This window comes from Haliotis rufescens, unplaced genomic scaffold (genome assembly GCF_023055435.1).
Source record: "Haliotis rufescens isolate VD_foot unplaced genomic scaffold, xgHalRufe1.0.p SCAF_11, whole genome shotgun sequence".
NCBI classification, from domain to species: Eukaryota; Metazoa; Mollusca; class Gastropoda; order Lepetellida; family Haliotidae; genus Haliotis; species Haliotis rufescens.
This window is the reverse complement of record NW_025963791.1, coordinates 26,703,314-26,717,521: the sequence shown is the minus strand read 5'-3', so window position 1 is coordinate 26,717,521 and position 14,208 is coordinate 26,703,314. Positions and strand designations below refer to the sequence as shown.

The window sequence follows — 14,208 nt, the reverse complement described above, 5'->3', positions numbered from 1 at the left end:
ACAAAGAAGCAAACCTCAAACAATAAACCAAAATTATTAATCGTTTCTTAGATTTTATTTCTTCAGCAAAAACACGACATATGATACACAATATATATAAAATAATGTCCGCATACTATCACAGTAATCAGAGTAATCAGATATATATACCATCATATCCTTCACTTGGTTAGGATGATTATACAACATATATGAACATGAATCAACAAACATACATTAGTTATATTGACTGTTAATTTTTACTTTTGTTTATACATAACGAAAGATTTGGTACAGACAGAACATTGTCGACATGGTACGCGTTTTGGCTTCTGACGTTTGGTTTGTTTTGATTCCCCATGTCGAAGCCTGAGGAATATGTCGTATCCTCTTCTCTTTTAAGCATCACAGACCCGTGTCCGATACCAATCGTGTTTCTCCCCTTTATCATCTACTGTTCTGTGGGTAACAAACGCACGCACACGCACGCACGCACGCACACACACATATGCACATACACGCATGCACGCACACTTGCACCAGATCACCCTTGTGGACACACGCATTCACACACTCAAATATGCACACACTTTTTCTCCCACATTGTCTACTTCTTAGCTGGGTTCTTCGCCGCCGCTTGCTTTTCCTCCAGTCTCTTTAGTTTCTCCTCCCTCGCAAGAAGCTGATGCTCTGCCTTCATTGTCTTTATAAATTGGCGACGTTTCTTCTCGTCCTTGACAGCTTTGTGCTTTATTTCTCTGTCCAGTTGTTTCCTCTGGACTTGGTCTACCAACCTGTATACAAAAACATGCAATCATGAATTAGATCCTAATGAAATTATTGGGATATAATACACAGGTACATTTAGATTTAGTAAAAAAACGCTTTTTAATTTTTATGACACCGCTTCGAGACCCTTCGCACTGAAGACCTTCCTGACCTGTTTACTCTGAACAAATCAGCCTTCTGTCTCCTCCTCTCAGCTGTGTAGAAGCATCGCACTGAGATTCGCCCCAGACGTCGGTGAGCTCTGCCACGGGGAACAACCCCCTCCACTACGGGGACAGAGAAGGCAACTCCTCCGCTGGCCTGACGGTCGGGGACCAAGCCGTCGTCTCGTAACTGTTGAAGAATCTCCGTCCCTGATAGTCGGGGTGTGGGCGGTGTCACCTGAGACTTGGCGTAGTACAGCTCGTGAGGACAGTTGATCTTGCCCACCAGAGCCTTCTCGGGAGATGTCTGCTTGAATGGCTTAGCCTTGGTCTGTTTGCATACCATTTTAGACAGATATGTATCATTTGTGTAATGCTGCTATCATTGACGGCTCGGTGAAATCATGTGGCAACACAATAACGTGACGTCATAATATCATGACGTCACAATAAATGGGCTGACTCGGATCCATTTGGCCAATCTCACATCATCTCGCCATCTCCAAAATCATTCGTCGCCACTCGATCCTTTCCGTAACGTGCTTGTATCGGAATGACACGAGTAGGTCACGAATACTCCATCATGTGGCACCAGTCGGGCGCAGTGATTGGTCTATTCTAAATGGATTCTTGCCTCCACGCGTAGAAACTATTACTTTTATTTTAAATATGGCGACATTTCACAAATACATAAATGCCTTTAAGTATATATATATATACGATTACTTTCAGAAAGAAAATGGGTCGGTTACTTCTGATGACTGAAAAATGTTAATCAGCAATCTGCATTGTACTGTGGGCCTTGATGCCTAACTTGTGGGTTGTATTGATAGAAATTCGTTCAATCAAAGTTCCAATTGAAAAAGCGGACATTGCACAAATCAATCATGATTAGCCTTTGGTATTTATTTTGCAAAAAGAACGACTATCACTTTAGCAGTTATACTCGAGTCGTATGTCAAGAAGCGGCCGTAAAATCTTGCCGGGATGTAGAGTGCCTTCCCTTGGACCATCTCTATGGTTGAGGGTCGCACGCTCGCCAGTTCATCATCTTATCTTGGTTCATTTATTTTGTCATTACCAGGGAAAGGTCTGCCAGTCAGTGTGGTCTGTAAGATTTCCACCGCACAGCATCTCCGATTGGTTACAAATAATCATAATATATTATATCTATAACCCTTATACCTTAAAGCATCTAGGTAGGGAATCCTGTCAAGGAACATATGCTGGTCGCAAGATGCGATTCGACTCGGTGACTTGAGTCGGTTGATTGAGTTATCGTACGTCGATGATCGTTGTTCCTACTGGATTGTTTGGTCCAGGAACCTGTTCCTCAAAGTGATCTTAGCGCTAAGTTGGTCGTAACTCCCATACTTTATCATAGGCTTACGATCAACGTAGCACAAAGATCGCTTTGTGGAACAGGGCCCTGATAGGTGGATTATTGGCGAGTGCGGAGTTAAACAACATTAAACTTTCAACCTAAAAAGGATCGTGCTAAAACGGCACCCGCGTCAAAATGACACCAAAATGTCAAAAACGTCTTGGAATGATCATAATGGCCTTCCATGTTGCACTTTCAGAATACATTACGGCGATCTTTGGATGGAGGCATTGACTGTATTACTCCCAGTATTCTGTTTTGGGAATTTGGTGTGATTACAGGATGTTTTTTGTTTAATTTATTGCTGATCCTAGAGTATTCTCACTGGTTTCTTTGTTATAATTTACAAGACATACTTACTTTTCAATGCAGACATTCGCCGATGAGCGTTAAGAGAGTACAAACCAGGCTAATAATGTCTGAATAATTCAAATGTAGTTACAATAATATATTGGTACATTGAACAGCTATCTCGTTTTACAGACGATATTTAATACTACGAAGTCAATTTTTATCACTGAATTAAGTTTGGCCTCAGTATCGTTACAGATTCCTAGTTCTAACAGACGATACTACCTTGCACGATATGTATTTGTTTTCACTGATAATACATTAGAATTTGTCATCAGTGCCACCAGTTTTATATTTTTTACCACGAAATGTATAAACATAGTATGAAGATATGGTGCCACCGGAAGCATGGATATATTATACCCATACATTCAAAATGTTCCGTCTTCTATCAGAAAGTCATCCCCGGTGCTAGTATTTGTTTCTACTTCAAAATGATTTACCGACCACATCACCCCATCGATTTCCTATAACAGGTGTATCGTGAGGTGTTTTTTTCATCAATTTATTCAGTTCGTACTTTTGTCTGCACTTTCCTGAAATTACATGTAAAATAACTGGGTTTTTTAACTTGACTTGAAAATTATCTTATTCAAAGGAAGAACAGAAATGATTCTAATGCTAGTTTTTTTTCAGTACATCGTGGGTGAAGCAGGTCTTAAAACCTACCACACTTCAGTAAACCATTAGTAGTTGAGGCCCGTACTACAGGACCGCTCCTGGCTTCTGATTGGTCGGTGGGGTCACGTGACCTCTGATGACGTCACTTCCGGTTGGGTGTGCGCAGGGCATTGTGGCGGCACATCCGTTTCCGGTGGCGTGCGCATCCAAGATGGCGACACATCCGTTTCCGGTGGCGTGCGCACCTCCAAGAGGGCGTCACATACGTTTCCGGGGAGGAGGGGGGAAACCCAGAGAAGCGCTCGTAAAAGGTGAACAAGATCGACATTGAAAGAAGCGCGTATAAAATCTATTTTTGTTATTCTATTTTTCTAAACATAGACGTGGTGGTGGTGGTGGTGGAGGGAGGGAGGGAGGGAGGAGGTGGGTTCTTTGTTTGGGTTTGGTGGGTGTGTGGCGATGGCATGTGGAAATGATAGCTCACTGAGACGAGTTTATCATACACAGTCGACGACTCTGCCACTTTGTTGCTAGGTTGACGTCATATTGGCGAAGGATCTTGCAACAACATTCCACAAATCATGTCATCGGGTATGGTGATGTGATTGTAAACTTTGAGGTGTAAGGTTTCGTTCCACAAGGCGATCGTGTATTGTACCCCACTATGACAGTCGTTCGTCAAAGTTACAGTCGGTGAGTGGCGATCACCTTAGCGCTACGATCATGGTGTGGAATTCTAAAGGTGTTGCCTGAATTCTAAAGGTGAATCGACAGGCACAGACATGGACGTGCTGAGAAATGCAGGTCTGGCAAAGTCATCTCTGGCCAGGGTGCCCCGGTAGATGGCATCAAGTGACTTGTCATCAGCCACGAGGGCTTCTAAATCCAAGGTGCTCAACCCGAGTGGTTCATCCATGGTCCTTGTAGGGGGGGGGGGGGGGGGGGGTTGCCATCCCAGTCTGGCAAAATCATCTCTGGCCAGGGTGCCCCGGTAGATGGCATCAAGTGACTTGTCATCAGCCACGAGGGCTTCTAAATCCAAGGTGCTCAACCCGAGTGGTTCATCCATGGTCCTTGTAGGGGGGGGGGGGGGGGGGGGGAGTGTGCCATGATCGTCTGTCACTGCTCTTTTTATACCATCATCCCATTCCGGAAATGATCTATTTCAAGAACATTTTCGTATTCCTCATAGCAGATGAGGGTGACTGGGTTCTCGAGAGCTTGTCCAAACTGGATTTCCAAACCCAGCTTGCCAGTGTGTCAAGGATAGTTGATGCCTTCATCAGCGCCAAGGTCTGGTGTGAGATCCACCACTCACAAGGTGTAACCTTGAGCAAAGGGTTTGACAGACACCTCACAGGTCTCAGGTCGCCACAGTTGTCCCGTGTTTCAGAACAGATTCATGTAGATTTGTTTCAAATTGGCACTGTTGTTGCTGAAGTCGCTTTTCATTTCCCTGCCATGGACTTCCTGACCGTTGACTTTGAGCTTCATCATGGTGACATGATTGTGTTTGAAGTTGTAGGGATTCTTCTCTTTGCTTCCTACGTAGGCACTATTGTCCACCAGTCACAGGACCACGCGTTTTGGTAATTGGCCACCGATGAGCTGATCCTTGTGAAAGTCTCTACCACCTGTGGGGATGTCATGGGCTGTCACTCGCACACGTGAAAGGGGATACTTGGCAGTCACCCCTGCATTCAGACTGGACATGTGTGTTTCTTGGACAGCAGGATCGATGTTGAGTTGACGAACATAAAATTCGGCTTTGGTCAGGGCTAGTTTGTAGACACCATCAGCAGCACACATGAAGAAGAACTCATCGGGACTTCGTAGCAATTCCAGTTTCATAGGGACACCATCCAACAGATAGCGTTCTTGAAGAAACAGGTCACAGTGTAGACGTCCTGTCAGTTCCACTTCTTTGGTGGGCACGATAAGATCGCGTTGCGATCTAACACCTATGTTTCTTGCGTTCGCCTCTGCATCAGGATTGAAGGCATCCATTTTACCAGCACTATCGGTGAACCATCCCGGACATTGAAGGTGAGATGTTTTGGCTCCTGTACCATAACTCAGAAAGGTTTCAAAGTAGGCTCTGTAAGGGTAAGTGCCCATGGAGGGCGTGATCTCCAACTGATTGTGTCCCACTTGCAGCCGCACTTCGCGAAACAGGGAATGCATCACATTGTTGACTGTCGATACAGGGTTATCCGCTAGAACGGTATCCGTACCATCTTCTTTCGTCACACGTAGACATACTCTCAGGTAGCACTGTTTCAAATCAATGTAAGCATTCACGGGATCGGAAATGTTAAACTGGAGCGGTCCTGCCACAGAGGGTGGCGCCAAGGGACTATAGCGAATCCACTGACCCTCTTGCACCGAGGTGGACACAGGAGGTACAGTAAAGAGATCCAACTGGGCCTTTGAACATTTGCAAGCGTCTAGGCGCATCATGATGATGGATGTTCCTCCCTTTTCTCTGCCTTGAAGGACGTCTGGTCAGGTTGGAAGTCTGATGAGGACTGACCTTTAAACCATTTATCTTTTCCTTTTACGCTGTTTCTGGTTTCACGTTCCTCCAAGACATCCATCAGGGCTGCTGTTCCACGATGTTTCAGACTCTCTGACCATTTGCGTTTGCCTGCAACCACATCACTCACCAACCCGGGTAGGTTCTTTTTACCCATCTTGAGCACCGATGTTCCGGCAGATTTAAGGAAAGGCAACGCCATCTTCAAGATACCTCCCAGGCCACTGCCACGTTGATGATATCGTCCTTTGTATACTTTGATGCCACTCCCACGCTGGCCGAACTGTCCTCGATAAAACTGGTGTGCCAATGCGTGTCCCAACATGTTGCTTTCTGCGTTAGTAGCGGCGTCTGAAGTGAAGTGTCACGATGGCTTTCCTTATTTGAAATGGCACGGGTCGCCCTGTGTCGTCCATGATATAGAGTTTAATACCGTCAAAGGAACCATGACGCAGTCCGAGGTAGCAAATGTGCTGAGGGCTTTTAATCACCACACTGTCTTGCATCATCTTCTTTGACACAGGCACATGGATCAGCAATTGGGCCATCGTATTGCCCACAATTTGATCTTCAACCAGGTTGGTGTAAATGTACACGGTATCACATCCTGACAGGTGATTCACTTTTGTATCACCTGTGATTTGTTTAAATTCACCTCCCCCCACTGTCATGGGTTGAGCCCCCACTTGGCGCTGGGATAATACACTCAAGGGAACAGCAGTCTCTGTGTAGCTTTTGTATTCCTCATCATCGAGGATCGGTAGTTGAACAAATCCAAGCATTCTCGAGAGTGGACTTGGTAAGATCACTTCTGTTGCATAGACTTCCGTTGCATAGACTAGAGGGGCTTGGAATCCTTTCCTTCTTCAAGCATGTCAAATCGAAGACTGTCTTGGGGATACTTGACATCAATGTCAAATCGTCTGCCATCACTTTGGATTTTGTCTGAGGACTGTTCTTTCAAGACACTCGTAATATGCTCCTGAATCAAACGGTTGAGGGTTTTCACCAAATCTTCAGATGAATAGACGCCTTTCTCGATAGGAATCTTCTTGCTTTCGTAATGGACACCATGCTGTGTCTGGGGTACAGTGGCCGATGCACTTTCATACACATAGGTGTCTTTTTTCAGTGAGAGGTTCATTTCGCCGACGCCTACCTCCCACTGTTGGTCCAGATGCAGAGGATAAGGCAACTTGATTTCATACGCATTGACGGTGTTCTTTGGATAGATGTCCATGGAGGCATCACTGGGTAGGGTCATGTAAAAGTCTTGTTTCGAAAAAAAGGTGGCAGCCATGATGACGTGAGTTAGGGTAGAAAACTCTGGGTGGATGAGATATCAAGTTGAAGTCTTCTGGTGGGTGGGCAAGTCGTGGGTATGCCTGGTGAGGCGGCCAAGGTGGGTGGTGGAAGTATGTATCCCAAACAACTGGAGAGCAGGGCTGTCCACAACTGTTTTTCTCCCTGATCCAAGGCCAACTGTACCATGCTCATGATGATCACACCATATATCACTGCGGGGTAGCGTCATGCCAAAACAACACCAAGGTGAGTGTCGGCGCTGGTGATGACGTGGTGCAGCAGCAAGGGGAGGTTCATCGGTACCTACAGATGCTGAGAGGCTTCTCTGCAGGGGTGGTGGTGGTGGTGGTGGCGGTTCTGTCATCGCGTGTGTCCACCCCCTGAATGAGTCTGAGAGACAGTATGCACCTTATTTTATCTGTAAATGATCTGCAGGAATCCACGAATTAAAACTGGCAGGGTAGCCAGTCCATTTCACCAAGACCTCTTCTTGACCCTGTTTCGGGCCTGGATGTCTTTTCAGCACGCGATCCACCGCATACACATCGTCTGTTTTCAAGATGGGTTGTATTTCTTCAGGGTAAAAGGTTCCTTGGAGGACTTCATCATGATCATCTTTGATCCGATACACAGGAGGTGTTCTCCCTGTCACCAACCGGTCCACCGTAAACAGTTCAGTGGTCCAATTGGGGAGATAACCTTTCTCAAAGGTGCCTTTGGTTTTGTTCAGACGTACACGGGTGCCCGGCAGTAAAAGAGAGGGGGATCTTGTCTTGGGGGACAACAGTCTTTGTGTTGTTATTTTCTTTTTGCGCTGCAGATGTTGTTGTTGTTTTTCTTCCATGTAGTCTAACACCTGAATTTCTGACAGGGGATCTCCTGGGAGGACGTCCACAGGTCGCTGGCCAATGGTCCGATGCACACGACGGTTGTACGACTTGATCAACTGGGGGTAAGACTTTCAAATAGTGTCTGGTCCCATGCTGTGTAAAGTATTGCCACATTTTATTTTTCAGAGTCCTTTGAAACCATTCCACCACGGCTGCTTTCGTTTCAGGATTTTGACTGGTGTAGAAATGAATGCCATGCTTCGTCATGAGAGCCTGGAAAGGACGGTTGACAAATTCTCTGCCTTTGTCTGTTTGCAATTGAGCAGGGCGTCGACCTTTGGCTTGTTGCATCAGCAAGGTTTGAAAACCTTCGGTAAAAGCAGAACTGCTCTTGGCCTTCAGGGGTTGCACCCATGCCATCTTTGAAAACACATCGATCAGACACAGCAGATATTTGAATCCTTGGTTGTCGTCTTGAAAGGCAATCATGTCACTCAAGTCTGCTTGCCACAATTCATCGACCCCTCCCACACGATAGTGATCTCTCGGAAAGGAGCGTCTGGCTGGTTTATGCAAGGTGTAGGTACTTTTGGTTTGCAACCAACGCTTGATTTGACTTTGCGATGGAATGGTTTTCTTCTTGCTTTTACTGGTTCTTGCAGTTCTTGAGCGTGGATGTGTGCGGCTTTCCACAAAGGTCGCCAGCCTCCAAAACTTGCAGGATGTTCAGGATGAAAGTAGGTTATTTCCAACCAGGCCGTCCAAAGGGAAGAAGGAAATCCTTTGTTTTGTTTCCCTGCAGCAGCAGAGGGAAGAATGCGCTGTCGCGTCTTGGTCTGTCGCTTCATTTCTCTCAGACTGATGCCACTTGGTACATGAATGGCCTTTTTATAGAGAAGGGGAGAGATTTATTTATTTCTTAGGTGGTGCTTAAGGGTATCCATCAACCTCGCTTGTTGATGAATCTGTCCTGTTTGGTATCAGATGGAGGTGGGGTCATCAACCATGGGGTTGGCATCACATCTTTTTCTTCTTTCACTTGTGGATCCAGTTGCCACGGAGGAGGTGGGGGTGGCATCTCATCTTCTTCTTCTTCTTCTTCCGCTTGTGGATCCAGCTGCCGCCTCCTTCTTCTTCTCTCTTTGTGACTTTGCGGGGTGAACTTGGGTGTGACTTGAGGATGGTGTTGCTGCTGCTGCTGCTGCTGCTGCTTCTGCATCCATTGCCATTGTTGAGGATTACCAATCATTTCATGAGGGACATGACTGTTGACCAAATGGTGACCCAAAATGGTCCAACCTGCAGGCCCCTCTTTGGTTTTCCAGCAGTTGGTTGAATTCTTGTTCCCGCATGTGAAAAGGCTGCTGTGACCTCTGCATCAACCCGTCCATCTCTTCCAAATTTTGGAGACGTTTCTTTTCCAAGAGAGGGGTGTGGAGTGTCTGACGATGACGTTGTTTGGTGGCCTGTAGACTTTGCCATAAGTCTTCAGGCACCAACACCATCTTCGTGCGTACTACATGGTGGCACACCACACACTGATCCCAACCTTCCTGGTGTCAGACCATTTATTACTTTCCTCCAAACAAAGAGGCTAGGGCAGAACCAATAAGAGGGATGAGTCCTCCTAATAATCCTCCTCCATGTTGAAGAAGTTTACGTTTCTTCCTTAGAGGTACTTGTTTTTTCATGAGCGTGTTCAAGACTTTACTGTGTCGTTGCAAGTTTTGACGTTGAGTCGTGGTCATGGGAATATTGCCTGCATACAAGTTCACCACACATTCACAAAGGGCACGGATGAGATCGGTAGGAGCATGTTTGAGAATGGCTTTGCGCATTGCTGGAGCGGCAGCACACAAATGACACAGAGCGTGTTTCTGTTTCCTGAGGTACTGAGACATCTTTCTTGCATGGAGGTGTTAGCCTGAATGAGGCACCTGATCTGCAACTTCTCTCTTTTATCAGGCAGTGGCAGGAGGGAGTTGCAACTGTTGATCTGCCTTCTTGGACTTTCTTTGGGTCCACATGTGCGCCAACCGTCTGAGATCATCAGCTTGATACGCTTTCATGACATTTTCATGAGCCTTTACTTTTGGCTTAGTAGTCATCGTTGTTGTTGTTGTAGGTCGGTGGCGCCTGGTGTTACCCTGTTTGAGGAGTGATGCTTTAAGAAAATGTTGCCATTGCAACAGAATGCGTGTCAAGACCCCTGCAAGTGTTCCACTACCACTGCGTTGCATCAGGTAGCCAAGACGTTCATCCATAGGCAGACGTGGATTGACAATTTTAGTCAGGGTATCATTATGTCTCTGCAACCACGTCTTATGTTGAGCTTTCAATGGGATGTGCCCTGCTCTCAGGTTTCGCACGACAATCGCAAACCACTGCAAAAGACGATTTCTTCCTTTGACGGCAAGGGTTGTCGCATCCCTTGTCGGAAAAATAGACGGTCTCTTGTCTTTTTTCTTCTTTCGTGGGGACTCCTGCTGCTGCAGACGTTGAAAGCGTTGAAGATCGAGTGGGGGCGATGGTGCTGATGAGGAAGGGTGTTGTTGTTCCTGACGATGCTTGTTCAAGGGTACCATCGAAGAGTAAGACGGTCCTGTCGGGCTGCTGCTGCTGCTGCTGCTGCTGCTGCTGCTGCAGAGGTTGAAAGCGTTGAAGATCATGTGGTGGCGAGTGTGCTGATGATGTTGAAGGACGTGGTGATGGGTGCTGCTGACAATGCATGTTCACGGGTACCATTGAAGAGGGAGACGATCCTGGTGGTGAAGGTGTCTTGTGAAATACAGAGGTCACAAGTCCCTGTAGCGATGAGGGGGAGACCATACTGTCATAGACATCATTCACCATCTCTTTGTCTTTGTTCTTTCCCTTCGTAGGATGAACCTGTTTCCGTCTTTGCCCCATGATGGATGTAGGTCAACTGAAGGAAGGTCTGGGGGTTCACCTGCTTTTAGGAAAGTCTCTCCATCTCATAGGTTCGCACATACAGGAGGGGGAATTCGGATCTCGAAAACAGGCGGGCGCGTACGCGATGGTCTTGCAACGTGGTGGGCTTCAAGTCCAAGAACAGGTAAGTGTAAGGCTCTTGGGTAGCGTCTTCATAGGCTTCACGCAGAAAAGGAACTTTGCCTGGAAACACCTGGCGAGCCAGACTGTCGATCTGCGATGCCTATCTCGGATTTTTAAAGAGGACCATGTAGTGAGCATTCAGACTGATGGTGCGATGTTGCGGCGATTGAGCAAACAAGTTCTGAGTGAGATACAGCAGGGATGTGTTTCGGTGAAGACTTTTCTTGGTGAACCATCGCAGCACTTCGGTTTCTTCTTCTTACGTATTGTCCCCCAGCAAATCATTGATGACTAGCCAATGTGGGGCCACCCCTTTTTCAGGCAAGGCACGATCCGCTTCTTTCATGCTGTGCACAAACTCAAGAGCGACCCCTAAGCGGTCTGCCATCTCTTCCAGCTCATGATGAAGCGGTTGCCATTCGCTGTACACCCACACGATGCGATGGGGTGGCGTATCCAACACCTCGGGGCGATGCATCTGTTCCATACATGATTTCACAAAGGAACTTTTTCCTGATCCCGTGGGTCCCGCAATGAACATCGTAAAAGGATGGCGTAGGGTCAAAGGGGTGGTCATGACCTCTTCATCATCATGTGATGCCATCCTGTGTTCTGGCTGACTGACACCAGGCAACTGATCCTTTCAAGCATGACCTTTCTCTTTTATCTATTTTTTTTTTTCCCCCTATCTCTCCCATGACCCATACAATTTCTTATGAAAAAGAAACACAACAGTCGGTCCGATTTAGAAAACCGGGGCTCGGACCAAGTGTCGGAATGACCCATCAGCACGATGCGTTTTCGACCAATCAGGAAGCAGGGTGTCAGTGCCTCTCCTATAAAAAGAGCGAAGCCACGCACACCGTCACAGTCCGAGCACTGAAGGAGAGATCAACCATGTCGTCTCGATGCAGCTGTCTGACGTGCCAGACCAACAGTCAACAATGTCGGTGGAGGAGGAAAGTCTATTCGTGGACAATAGTGGGCTACCCACGGGGTGAACCGGAGACGATCCTATCGCAGAGCCCACACTGGACACAAGTCTGAGGCTATGGCAGCATTACAACAAACTATTCAACGCGGAATTGACATACCCGACTGTTGGGGTGGTCCGTATTATTATCTAGTATCGAGATCAAGGAAGGTAATGTAATCAAGGAGACAACCCTTGTCCAGCTTGTTTCCAGTTTGTTTTCCCAACGGCCCTTTTCAGGGCCACCAGTCTCTCCCGAAAGAACGCTTTCATCCTTTGCTTTGACGACCCTCAAACCCAAACAAAGAACCCACCTCCTCCCTCCACCCCCCACCACCACCACGTCTATGTTTAGAAAAAAAGAACCAAAAAAAAGATTTTATACGCGCTTCTTTCAATGTCGATCTTGTTCACCTTTTACGAGCGCTTCTCTAGGTTTTCCCCCCTCCTCCCCGGAAACGGATGTGACGACCTCTTGGAGGTGCGCACGTCACCGGAAACGGATGTGCCGCCATCTTGAATGTGCACGCCACTGGAAACGGATGCGCCATCTTGGATGCGCAAGCAGGACCCACAATGCCCTGCGCACACCCAAACGGAAGTGACGTCATCAGAGGTCACGTGACCCCACCAACCAATCAAAAGCCAGGAGCGGTCCTGTAGTACGAGCCTCAACTACTACCATTGACCATAGAGATTATGCCCACAAACTTAGAAACGTCAGTCAGGGCGATTCTCTGATCACTGGTTTAAGACATGCCTAATGATATAAGGGACGCAATGCAATTTGGTTTGCAGAGCCTTTTTCAGACTTGGCCCACCCATTCAACCGCCCATCAAGTGTACTGAAATTCTTCATCAAGGTACATAACATTACCTTAATGCATAATTGTTAAACCGATTGCGTGCAACAGATTGATTTCCATATTCTTCAACCATTTATAGCAATTTCTATACTTTCCTTGGTTTTTCATTCACTGATCAAATTTTGTAATCTGTAGGGATGAACAAAAGTACACCAACAACCATGTACAGTGAAATTTGTTTATTGATATCTTACAATATAATATTAATACAGGGGTAGAAAACACATAGTAAGTAATGAGTACATGACAGACCAAGACTGTAGTACACTCCATCCACATAGTACAAGAAGAAACAGAAGGGAATGTAATGGACAGACTGACACACTGACATGACATAAGGGAAAACCCAGGTGGCGTAGCAATGATAAGGTGGTGTTTGTGGCCCTGCAGCCTCTCTCAAGATAGCTATGCCCTTAAAACAACCAAACACATCCATCATACATACAAACAGCATGCAGAGAATGGTTAGATCATTATGACCCCTAAGGCACATTTACCTTGAAATATAGTGTACTTAATGTGTCACACAAGAAGCTTGTTTTTTATCCCTTATGTCATGCCAAAATAACTTAAAGCATCAAGATAAAAACATTGCTTTAATGATATGGTTTAACCAGAATTATCACGATCCTTATTGTACAACACTGGTGAGAGGAGATTTTATGGACAATATTCATGAAATTCTTGGTGTTTCCATACCATGACCCCTTAAAGCAAGATTCAATCTATTAGTTTTAAGTTATCTACAATTTCATAAAGTAGTAAACAAGGCTCGTTTCGCTCAAAGACAAACTCATCTTACAAACATTTTGATTACCCTGCATAAAATGACAACATATTGGAGTGTACTATGTTGTAGCTATGAAGCAAATCTATGTTCATGCAGGAAGTGGACATTCTGTAAGATTATCAATGCCGCTACAGACATTTCTAACTTTACTACTATTGTATAGTGCCAGAACAGACTGTCCACAACATTCTGGAAGAAGAGACTTAAGACAGATCAGAGAAATAGTTTATGGGAGAATAAATTGGCTCTAACCTCACACTACTTTGTACATGAATTGGCTTTGTTGCAGCTATTAGCAGGTAAAGCCTTTGAAATTCCAAACAATCCAAATATGAGAGTTGTGAGCGCATTAGTGTCTAATCAACATACTGATTGGAGCTGCTTTTGGCAAAAAAAGTCAGCACAATTTCATAACCTCCAAATCAGGTTTAAAAATTTACTCAATGATTTGTTTTCAGAAATATTCTAGGTAATGATAAATAAAAGACCTAGTTTAATTCAACAGTCTCTAACTTCTTCAAACTCAAAACTGCCAACACATGAAGACAGACAATATCCTTTGTGTA

At 45.7% G+C, this 14,208-nt stretch overlaps 1 protein-coding gene across 1 annotated transcript; it reads right to left on the bottom strand.

The window, feature by feature from the left end:
* Window positions 1-8,881: 8,881 nt before the first annotated feature.
* LOC125378085 (protein spaetzle 3-like) lies at window positions 8,882-10,848 on the bottom strand. Its single transcript, XM_048392932.1, has 2 exons — window positions 10,321-10,848; window positions 8,882-9,151 (listed from the first exon to the last, which is right to left on the bottom strand). The coding sequence occupies exons 1-2, from the start codon at window positions 10,846-10,848 to the stop codon at window positions 8,882-8,884; spliced, it is 798 nt and encodes a 265-aa protein (XP_048248889.1).
* Window positions 10,849-14,208: the final 3,360 nt, after the last annotated feature.